The sequence below is a fragment of the Ammospiza caudacuta genome, chromosome 9 (assembly GCF_027887145.1).
Source record: "Ammospiza caudacuta isolate bAmmCau1 chromosome 9, bAmmCau1.pri, whole genome shotgun sequence".
Classification (NCBI taxonomy): domain Eukaryota; kingdom Metazoa; phylum Chordata; class Aves; order Passeriformes; family Passerellidae; genus Ammospiza; species Ammospiza caudacuta.
Window position 1 is genome coordinate 23284390 of NC_080601.1, and position 12077 is coordinate 23296466.

The window sequence follows — 12077 nt, forward strand, 5'->3', positions numbered from 1 at the left end:
TGAACTGGATACAATCTGCTTCACACTGAATTTGATGAATGATTTAATGTCCCAAAGAATACACAGGCACCTAATACCCAGCATGTGTGCTTTTAGTTTCTGGCACTTACAGGGTAGGAATACTTACTACCAGGAAATTACTAACTTGCCATTCTGCTTTGATTCTGCAAATCCTTATCAAGATAGTGAATCCAAAGCCATGCTTGTTTTTGACCCCCTGCTGCTAATTTCTGTGCATTTGTTTCCCAAGCTTCCTAATTCTTACCAGCTGGCAGGTATAAATCCCATCCCAGTGATGAGCCAGCTTGTTTCTGTGTACAGAGCACTGATTGAGATCATCCTCACAAATATCTATACACACAGCTTGTGATCTGAGCCTACTGTGATTAACTACAGGCTTTGCAGAACACAGCTGAGAAGGAGAAATCAAAAGAGATTCCACCGGGGAATATAAGTACTTACAAACAAGTTGTCACATTTGTGTGAAGAATTCCTGTTTACTTGGAAGAATATAGTACTCTGAAGAAATATTGTGTCTTCCCTGCAAGGCAGGTAATGCACATTTTGCCTGCAGTCATACTCAAATAACTTTTGTCATTTTAAACCCAGAGATGCATATGCATGCTACCACTGTATGATGCAAATACATGAGATATTGAACGTCAACTTGTGCCTGTTCTGCTCAGTGTGCCTCAAGCCCTCCTGCCTTAGTAACAAGTCAATTTATGGAGAAAGGAAAGTCCAGGAAGAATTGCCTTCCTCTTCCAGCAAAGTGAGGGTCCATACTCTGAAATCCAGGGAGATGCAACTCCTGCTTTGTTGCTGTCTGAAACCTGAGCTCCTTCATTTAGCTAAATAAGCAGCATTGCACTGAAAACTAGAGAAGCACAAATCCCATTACATAGCAGCCTGAGGCTGGGCTTCACATTACAGATGTAACATGCTCCTCTGCTTCTTCAGAGAAGCTGGGGAGTGCATAACAGGGGGAAAGGGATCAGTAAGCATTGTGAAAGAGCCTCTGCAAAGATGAAAGTCTCAGCAACCATTTCCCTCGGGAAGCAAAAGATGAAATGCTCTATACTACTTTCTAATTAAAAATTCAAACTGTTGCCTTATGAAAAATGTCTTACTTTTATCTTCAAACTCTGAAGTTTTTAAGACTTACTCCTAAACATACTGTTGGGGATTTCTCCCTCTTGAAAACTCCTAATGTTTTTTCAGTTCAAGACTCAGAACAGAGGTCAGGGTGGGTGTACCCCACTAATTTCAAAGCCTAGGCACTCTGTGGGCTGGCAGCGTGTAAAGGAAGCCAGAGCACACCTTGTGAGCCCTCAGCCTCCAAGACTTATGGCCAACAGGTTTGGGAACAGGCTGCAACTTATTCTCTGAAGGGCTCAAGAGCACTCTCCACAGGGAATACAGATGGCAAGAGCTTTGGCAGGCTGCACGTTTGGGAATCGGAGACAAGCCAGAGCTGAAACGTAGTTACTGCCGCAGGAAATTAATTCAACTTAAACACTGCAAGCATAACAGTGGGGAAGACTGATCTGTCACCCTGCCTTCAGTGTCAGAAAATCCTGTACCGAGGATTGAAGCCCAGTGGTCTGTTACATACTACCTACCTACCTACCTCAGAGTTACCTCTGAGTTACTTCAGAATGACAATGCTATGTCTCAGTAATGAATGGGAAGAAAGAGGAGGACTATATTAAGTAGTAATAACAACTTCTTCTTTCAAATAAATTTACATTACATTTTTTGCATGGAACAGTACAGTTCACAAGGTTAGCAGTATTTCTCACCAGAAAATACATTCCAGTATAAATGGACAAGCAACCAAATAAACTATCAATGATTCAGAATTAGAAGAAAATGTATTATACTTCTAAATATCAGGATTTGCTGATGGATACATGTTGCATACTACCAATAACTTCAGTTCCTAGAAGTGACACATACTTATGTACACACACCATGAACAAAAATCTGACAAAAATGTATCTTCTAATGTTTCTATGATAAATTACTCTCTATAATAATCATATTGATTGTGTCATGACTTTGCATCCAATTTATCTCTAACATTGAGAAAATACAAAACTGCTGAAAATCTTCTAAAATTTTCCCCCACACTTAAGCAGAGCTTATGGACATTGTGGATCACAGCCCTTGGTCTTCCATCTGAAGGACACCACCATCAGACTGTAAACTCTGTTTGCCATGTGGGTGGAGATACTGCTACTGTGGTTGCTTAACTCTGCAGTTACTAACAGCCTATGATTATTTTCACTTGAGACTGCTGCCTGATGCAGGACCAACACTGACAGCAGCTGGAAGGTGTTAACAACATGTACTTAAGTGCCAAAAGAACATAGATAAGACACAGTTCTCCTCAACCCAGCAACACAAGGAAATTCCACAAATCATCAAGCTAGATGAGTACTTGTCTGAGATGAGACAGAGGAAGAAGCCCCTAAGAAGCAGTGCTGATGGTGGGCAGAAACATGAAGAACAACTTGTCAAGTCAAAAGTGAAACAAAGTCAAGATGTGTTGGCAGCCTAGTTATATCTCTGCAGGAAATAATTTGATTTGAAGAATAGGTATCTGTTAGCACTCACTCAGTTAAGAATCAGGACATTTGGCCTAGGACAGCAACTGCTGAACTCTCAGCCTACCACAAGGTTATTGTTCTTGTCCACTACATACTACACTGGCTCTCCAAAGAATAACACACAAATTATAATATTCATGTCTTATCCTCACAGTACTTAAGTGTACAGGACATACAAGAAACTGCCTCACGTTCCAGAACTGTAACCCTAGTCTTTAGGCGGTAAAGAACAGATCATAACCAGGAAGAAACTCATTCATGTCAGAGCCTGTGCTTCCTCCTCAGAGACGATTCGAGTAAGACAAACGAAGACTTGTTTATTTTGGAAGGTTAATTCCAATTGACCTAGGATCTGAATTGGTAGCAAAATCGCCAAAGTTTATTCTTCCCTACTTTGGGGAATAAACTGCACTATTTACCCAGGTTCCCTGTACAGACAGTAGCAAGAAATGATTGTCAGAGAGCAAGTTGCAGGAGAGCTGGGTCATCTCCACAAGATGCCAGAGACAGTCTCTGTAAAGCAGCACATGCCACTTTGATAATTGCCTTACTGAGATGGCCCCTCAATGGCTTTAAGTGGGGTCAAAGGGTGCACCTAGGTGTGACCTCAGGTCATATGCTAAGACAAGTGGCATAAGGCATGACACAATTACTGCAGCTGCACAGATCCATGAATCTGCCCCAATTTTCTGCCTGCTAAACTAGCTGGAACTGCAAGCTTCTTTCTAGATGATCAAGTGGGATCAGCTAACCCCACCAAGTCACTTGCGTAAGATGCTGAGATACTGTGGTGATAAAAATAGCACAAAAATCTTTATTGACTTGGGTTTCTTCAGATTACAGAGATCTTTAAAGAGCATGTTAAGTATGACAAAAGTCCTGAGTGGAGAATAGCATAAAGAGACCAAGGTGGCTCAAACGGGACATTGGTTAGGGCTTGCTCCTTTGTGATTTCTGTCCTCTTAGAGCTTCCTGCTACTAACTACTGCTGTCTTCTTAGACACAACTCTTTCTTGTGCCAGCTGTTTCTGTTTGCTCTTCTATGTCTGTGGAAGGAAGAAGGAAAGTGGGCTTGCTGGGGGCAACATGCTGCCTACACACTGTCTCCAGGGAAAGACAGAGGATCAAGAATTGGTTAGGTTGAAAATACCTATGGCAATTCTTCTCAAAGCTGGTCCTCCCTACATGGTAATCATTCAGGTGTAGCTCCTCTCTCTGTCTTCCAAGCTGGCTCCCTGTAAGTGACTGTACTTTGTTAGTAAAACATGCTAGAATATGCTACTGCCCAATCCTCATTAATCTAACCCACTGCACTGGTACAGCACAGAGGGAGTAGCTGTTGTTGAGATAACTGGCTTCCATTAGCAACCATGTGATTGGCAGGACGATAAAGTCTTTTCCCTTGCAGGTCAGCTGCTTTTTAAGAAGAGGGCAATCCTGCTGATCCATCTTTTAGCTACAGTCTCTCACTGAGTCCCAAATCTCCTGCCTTTTAGCTTTGATATGGTTCAAGCTTTCCCCCTTGTATCAGCCCCTACCTGTCATCAGCTCCTCTGTACCAAACAGCCAATATCAGGAGTTTGACCTCAGGGCACAGTCCGGGTGGGCAGGTAAAACCTGACCACTGGACCTACTTCCTTATCTTTCATATCCTGCAATTCATGAAGAAGTATCAAATTCAAACTAAAAAACAGAAGCATGACCTTTTATAAGAACCTTCTGAAAAAGGCTCTGTTGCCTTTCTAAGTATTCTTGAAAAGAACTGTCATCTACCCTATTAAGACAGAAATGCATCACAAATAAGGAAAAGAGGGAAAGCACTGAAAATCCTTACTAAATGGTAGAAGTTTTTGATGTGTGCTTGAAATACCTTTTGGTGATGCACACAAAAATATAGTAAAAACCAAACCAAATCAAATATGCTAGAGCTGTTCTACATCTGCAAGCTCCAGCTGCAAGCCAATAGAGAGTTGCTCACACTTTTCCTGTTTATAAAATATATTAAGTCAATCAAATTCACATGACCTACAGAGCATCCTCTGCAAAGTGCTTGAGAGAATTCTAAATATAATTGCTAACATAAATGAAGAGCTATCATAAACAACATAATACTTACTTAAGTAACATACTCCTCAGTTAGTGCTTAAAACATATGAAAATCTTTACTTCCTGTAGCCAGGATGTACACACCCCTCTGCATATATGGAAATCATGTTTTCCCTTGAAACAAACATAGGCTCTGCAAGGACTCCACTTAGGCAAATGACAGAAATGGTGCCAAAATCTAAACATCCTTTCCCTTCAAATGAAATTATCTAAGTACAAATTGGAAGCTGTTTAGCTCTTTTAACACTGACAATAAAAACAGAGTTAAAAGAGAATCCAAAAGAGGAAGGCTGCCAGTCAAGACAAGACTTGTGGCATGAACAAGTCTTGTAGCCATAATCCTGTACCCTTCTCACATTGTACACACCTACCCACTGTAGATATTGTTCATTATTATATTACTGTGAGAATGTAACAGACAACTCTAGCTTTTAGTTTTTTCATTTAAAAAGACACAATATTTTACTAAGTCCTTTCTAACTACCACGAGAAATCTAAATACTTTTGCCTCAAGAAGCTTCCCTTCTGAAATGCCCTTTAATAATCTTGTTGTGAAAAAACTACTAAACTATTAAAAGCAAAAATATTCTCATTTGGTATTTGGTATAGAATTCTTTCTACTTTCTCTTATTTTTTAATGACTTTGATAGGCTCATAATGGCACTGAAAAATATCACCAACACCTGCAGAAGGGTAAAGATCTCCCATGTGCAGTAAATTATTCATTTCACTATTTATATGATACTTACAATTCTGTGAAATAATAAATCCTTTGTAAAAGCTAACTTCAAGCATGAAAATGTTTTGAAGATTCTTTATAATGGTGGTTGTAAGTCCAAATTGACAAGATTTTAGTAGATTTTAGTCTGGGAAAGCTTTCCTTTTGGCAAGGTCTGTGGAAAAGTGCCTCCAATATTACAGCATTTAAAATATAATTAAATTAAATTTCATGTAGAATAAAGATCATCCAGTGGGAATAAAGCTGTTTCCAACAGTTTAATAGAATTCTACGCAACAAATTCAGGAAAGGAAATGTTAAATAATACGATGCCTGATTCTGCTATCCAGAGAGTAGTTTTGTAGACAGAAGCAAATGCTCACAATGGAATCAGACCAGCACACACCAGGATGACACGTACACTTTTGCAAAAAGACATCACAGGATCTTCACAAAATTGTCAGGACCAAAATTCAATCCAGTATTCCCATAACAGTACTACCAGTAGCACAGTGCCCCCTAACCACACATTGGAGAAACAGTTTTATACTAAATTACAGGGAATAGTGCCACTAACAACACTTCAAATAACTGCTTTTCACAACTAATTACATGGGAATGCAAAACCATGAAAGGTTCTTGAATTTAGTAACTTCAGCATTGGTCAGAAGGGGAAATTAGAAGGATAAAAAACACCAACTAGTGTCTTACTTGTCTGAGGTCGATGAAAGCTAACTGCAGGGTGTCTCCCTGGAATCCTGGCACAGGCTCAGAACTAGCAAACACTGCAAAGAAAAGGTTAAAATATTACGGATGTAGATTTTTTTAGTCTAACAGAAAAATCAAGCTCTATGCAATATAAATGCTAAGTAGCATAGTTTCATAGGAATAGTTTAACAATTCACAGTGATTTAAACCAAACAAATCAACAAACAACCTTTTGACAGTTTTTCCCATAATCCAAAATAATAATATTTGTAGGAGTATTATTAGAAATTTTTCTTCAAGTTCTAACCCAGTAGTAATGCTACAACCACAGAAACCAAGATGTTTTTTAGCCTGAGGTGCATGATTACTGAAGAATTTCAAAATAATACCAATTCCATGGCTGTCAATGTATTTTCAGACATCTGCCTTTGTTACAGCAAACCTTCACCTCCAGCCAAACATCATTAAAAGACAAACACTAAGGTGAGAGTTGGTTTCATGTGTAGACAACAGGTAGAAAGCCCTACATGCCATGGTCAGTGCAGAGCTGAAATGCCTGCTCATGCCTTTTAGCCTGCTTATCCGTAATGAACTTCTGCTCATTCTGAACCCAAAATTGGCTGTCAAAATTGCCAAGCAAAAATATATTTATAATACAAAAATGGCAACACTGAAAGTGAAAGAAAGTCAACTACTTGTATAAACCAGGAAAAGATCAATAGTTGTTAAACTTAAGAATAAATGCACTTTTTGTTGTTATTATCCCAGTCACAAGTTAGCAACAAAGACAAACAACATATGCCTCAGATCCTCACTCAGTTTAGATATCTTATTTCAAAAGAACTTGAGAGTATTTTTCTTACGCCCTTCAGGTAGAACTCTGAACAAAACAAAGTAGATACTACTGCAACAGCTTTAGAGAAGAGCATCCAAGGCAGTGAAAGGTAATATTTTTTTCCAAGTTTGAGAAACAGGTCATTCAATTGTAGAGGAAACAAAACAAATGTATCCAATTTCCAGATCCAGCGCTAAACTCTAGTGCTCTTAATACTAACATTTAGAAGTTATATGAAATCATTAATATATTTTCTTAAATGGCTAGTTAGAAAACATGGATTATGTTGGAGGTAAAATTCAGAAAACCACTGCTGTCTGAGCTAAGATGATGGTAAAATAATGGCCTCAAACATTTACTTCTGAATGTATGGTTTCAACCTAAAGCAGACTAATGAATTCAGACGGACTATTTCACAAGTCTAAAAATGACTACATGGAACACAATTTTAGATACTTACTTAAATGGTACAAGAAACTACTAGGACCATCTCAGAATACTTAAAAATAGCTTAGGTAATAGATGGATATGGTATTAGAGAAGCAGCTTTACCAGTAGAAACAGAATTTATTACATGTATTACACTAGTGCAAAAGTTATTTTATGAGAGTCATGTAATAGGAGAATGAATTCAACTGCAATAGAACTTTATTCTTTATCAACTAAAGAAAAAAATAACAATCAAATGCCTTAGGGAGACCATTGTAATGTCACAGACAAGTTCTGGTAACATTGGCAAATGCTCACTGATTACTGTATTCAAGTGTGAATTTTAAATTGTCTGGTCTTCCTACTTTATAAGTAACACCAACTTTCTAGAGGCGTTTCAATGGAATTTTAATTGACCACAAACATGCCCTTAAAAAAAAAAAAGAAAGAAAACAGTAGAAAAACATACCTTACATTCAGTATTTTATAGGGAGAGTTTTCTCATAATAAACTCTTTAAATCAGGAAAGACAAAACAGCTTGTACAATCACCAGCCTTCAGAATTACAAAGATGCCTAAGCCTAGGAACCTTAGGCACCCTACTGCACAGCCTAGGCTGAAGCCTGTGTGTCTGTCTACATGGCTGTCCTCTGCAGGTATCTCATGGCCACTAGCAACACCCTTTCTAAGGACAGCAAAGCTGAGCTCTGAGGCCAGCCAAACCCAGAGTTTAAAACACAACACCACACTCCAGCACGGAATCCTAAGCAAAGCTCCACAGCAAAGAGATGAGAAGAGATACATGAGTTGTGAGCTATGGTAGCACATTAATAAGGAGGATATGCGTGGTGGTAAAAAGGAGTCTTTTCTACACCCCTTAAAGCAGAAAGGTAAGGCCCACCAGATCATCTGATCTGATCCTAACTTTCTGTTCTTACACAGTACACTGTCATCAGCTTCCCCCACCAGAACCTCAGCTCTTCCAGCTGCTCCACAATTATAGCTAGCACTGGGAGAAAGAAGATCAATGGCAAAAAAAGGGTTACAGAACTGAAAAATAAATATAACTGAAAACTGTGACCTTTGGCAAGTCTTTTCAGTTAGCTTTTGGCACTTTACACTCCGGGAGATATTTTCCTACAGCAGAATACTCTTACATGCCACAGGGCAAATATTTGCATCTTTTATGTGCTCATCAAGCTAAGAGAGTTTGGAATTTATCCCAATGCATTAAATAATACAGAATAATTACATTTCTCTACTTAATACCTAGCAGCATGGCAGCTGTAGAACAAGAAGTACATAATGTACCAAACCTAATTGTTGTACAAGCTTTGTCCTCTTAAACTACAATTTTATACTACGAATGCATTTACAACATTAGGGACACTCATTATAGCACAAACATTTATTCTCACATTTGGAACATTCTGACAGGCGACTACAATAGAATTTGCCTCATTATTATAATTTCATGAGTTCAGAGGGCAAAAAGATAATCTACTTATGGTAACAGTCAGACAGTTCCCCCTCCACCCTCAGCACAGGGCTTTTAAGTTTTGCTAACAATTTTACAAAGCTAATTAAATATTTTCTACTGCACAGCATATTAGGAAGATATAAGAACAGGATTAACATTCTTAATGTCTTTGTCCTAAGGGCCCTTTTCTAGATAGTAATGAAACACTGTCATATATACATCTTTTAAAATATTCACCCCCTACAATCATTCCAGGCTTAAAGAGGATTTGCAGAGGTAGGGGGCTGGTTGTTGTTTGGCTTAATATGCATAAAAGCATTCTGGAATTTTATAATATAGGAGAATGAAATGCAAAGATCACTATTAAACTGTCACTCTTAGGGGCAAACAAATGGCTGTTTGGCAGTTTGAATCAAAAACTCAAATATTTGGGAAAATCGGTTGAAAATATACATTATATGAATCTGGTATTCACAAGGTTTTTGCTAACATCTTCTCTTCCTCTGCTTTGCTGATACTGTGTATTTAGAACAAGAACAATGTGGGTCCTCAGTACGTTAAATCTCAACATACTTCCTTGTAACAGAGAGTTTAGAAATATAAAGAAGATAGGATCAAATGAAACAAATATACAAAAACAGGATGGGAGGTAACACATAAATTATAATGATTAATATAAATGTTGCAAAGATTACTTCAGTCCATTTTCTTTTTAATATTGTGCTTTGATCTTATAATTACATTTTGTATACAGGATATATGAGAATAGACATATATACATATATGTATTAATGGAGATTTAAGATAAAGGCTGTATCTACTAAATGGAATTTAAGATATCTTTAACTGTAAATTGCACTGAATTTCTACACAATTCTAGATTTATTAACAGGTCTTCTAATTTTATTGGTTAAAAATCCCATCTTTTAGGCATCATCTGGTTGTGCCTCTCTGTTGGTCTGGGAATTCAGAACCTAATTCTTGACAAATAGTTTTGCTGTTCAGTGGAAGAAATGAAAAACCAAAGTCCAGAGTTTGAATCAAAAGCTAAATGAGGACAGTTTAACTCCAGCCTCATAGCATTGGTTCACAGGCGGGACAGCAAAGCTACAGAAGTATTTTTAAAGGAAGAGCAGAGAATCAGGCGACTATCTCAGCCACTTTGCAGCCCTGTTGGATGCTCCAGCTGTTCAAACAGGCCTGGAGGGAGCCTTGCTGAGGGAGCTGCCAGCTGGCCAGGCAGCAGCCCCCGGTGCCAGCAAGGTCTCTGTGCTTCCTGTGCCCCCGCGCTGCCACATGCGGGCGGCAGATGAAGGATGGCCTCCAGCCAGAGAGGTTAACCTGACTGCCCAGAGGGGACAGGAGGCACGTAAAGCAAGGGGCCTCCAGAGAAGAGTATGTGCCTTTTCAAGGAAATGCAGTATCTGAGCTCCCCAGCTTCTGGTATGCCCACCTGGAGACCACTTTTGGTGCTCAGCAGAGAGACAACACCTTGGTCAGGATGTCACTTGCTCTTGGACACTGCCACTCTCCACGCAGTGGGGGAAAGGAGGGACTGCCAGGAAGCCACACAGAGGGCTGATCAGGAAAATACAGAGTACTTTGTACTAACTCTCCACTAACCCTTGCTTGCTTATAGGCAAGACCCAAAACCTTTTCACCCATTCATATCTGGGTGAAGAAGGATGCTCACTCACCCATATTTCGTTCTGTTAACTAATCCTGCCTCACAATTCATGTTAAAATAAATAAATAAGAAAAAACAAAAACATTTAGCTCTTCCAACATTTACAACTTTAGATAAGTTTGAATTCCTTAATAAGAACCTGATGTAAGCTAAGCAGATCTGGATGGTGCCTCTGAAAAGCTAATGTTTTATTATGCACACCTTTCTTCCTGTAAAGTGAAATACAGTAACCCACATTTGAATTTCATCTTCAAGAAACAGAAACACCCCCTTCCCAACCCATTTCCTTCCTTGGGGAACCAAAATGTAATATTCAAGAAAAAGACTGCTGTTTGGATTTTATTCAATGGGACTTAGTACGTTCTATTTTCTAAACAGTGCTTCACTAATCTCAATCATCCTAGTGAAAATAACCACTAAGAAAGAATGGTACAAAATACAGGGGTAAAACACTGCTCTAGGTTATAAAATTTGCAGAGGAAGTAGAGAAATACTTTCATTAGAACAGGAAAAATTAAAATAAAACTCAAATCTTTTTGGAATGTTTGGAAGGAAACAAAAAACATGCCAGAAGAAGCGTGAGATGATGATGACTTTTTTTTTTTTAAGAAGAGAACTTACTGACTTTAACAGATTGCTGGATTGTTGTTTGGACTGTTCATTGTTTTTAAACAGAAAAGAAAAAAACCTAACAAATTATCATATTTTTCTGATTTTATTTAGATCTCTCCAGTTCATATTAGAAAGAGTAAAATTATGTTTAAGATCAGAAAAAAAATTCTACAATATTGGCAAGAACTTTTAAAACTTTGTCTTCAGATATTAATAATTTTCTATATATCATCTAAATTCTTAGTTCAAAATTCATGAGTATACTCCATTGTAATTACAATGTCAAACCCATTAATATAATACAGTAGAAAACTCCCAACAGTTGTGAATTATTCGCCCACTCTAAGCACTAATTGAAATGTCACTGTCGTATCCATTAATCCCACAGCATCAAAGAATAAAGCTGGGGGAGGGTGATGAGCAAGAACATAAATCACAGGCATCACAGTGAGGCCCGGAATGTGCCTGTGATGGACCTTATGAATGAAACCACATCAGCAAAGCAGTCTGAGTAAAACCTTGTGTCACTCCTTTATTCCACAGACTGCAAAATGTGGTTTGTTGCAACAAACCATTCTGACAAGCTTCCATAATTGTATTTAAGGTGCTCAAAGGGTTTCTGTGCAAAATAATTTTTCCTACTATGCTTTAAAGGCTTTTCACATAGGAAGAAATTAAGTTCCTTCTATTAGCCTTGTACATCCCATGCTAGAAATTACACAGTGGTGGAAGAATGTATTTTCCAGTTTTTAAGTTACTAGCTTTATGAAACTTTCTTATTTTGGCCAAAGCTTTGGTATGTCCTGTCCATGCCATATACTCAGAATAACAGCTACATATGAAAAACCATGTCGTCTTACAGTTATATTGCCTTTTTATTTTAAAATAAT

At 38.2% G+C, this 12077-nt stretch overlaps 1 protein-coding gene across 3 annotated transcripts in view; it reads right to left on the reverse strand.

Moving 5' to 3' along the window:
- EXOC6 (exocyst complex component 6) overlaps nt 1–12077 on the reverse strand; it is an 87349-nt gene that overhangs the window by 17781 nt on the left and 57491 nt on the right. For all 3 annotated transcript variants that reach the window (XM_058810091.1, XM_058810090.1, XM_058810089.1), the window contains exon 20: nt 6148–6221. In XM_058810091.1, the coding sequence (XP_058666074.1) occupies nt 6148–6221 (74 nt within the window). The remainder of the gene's footprint in view (nt 1–6147; nt 6222–12077) is intronic.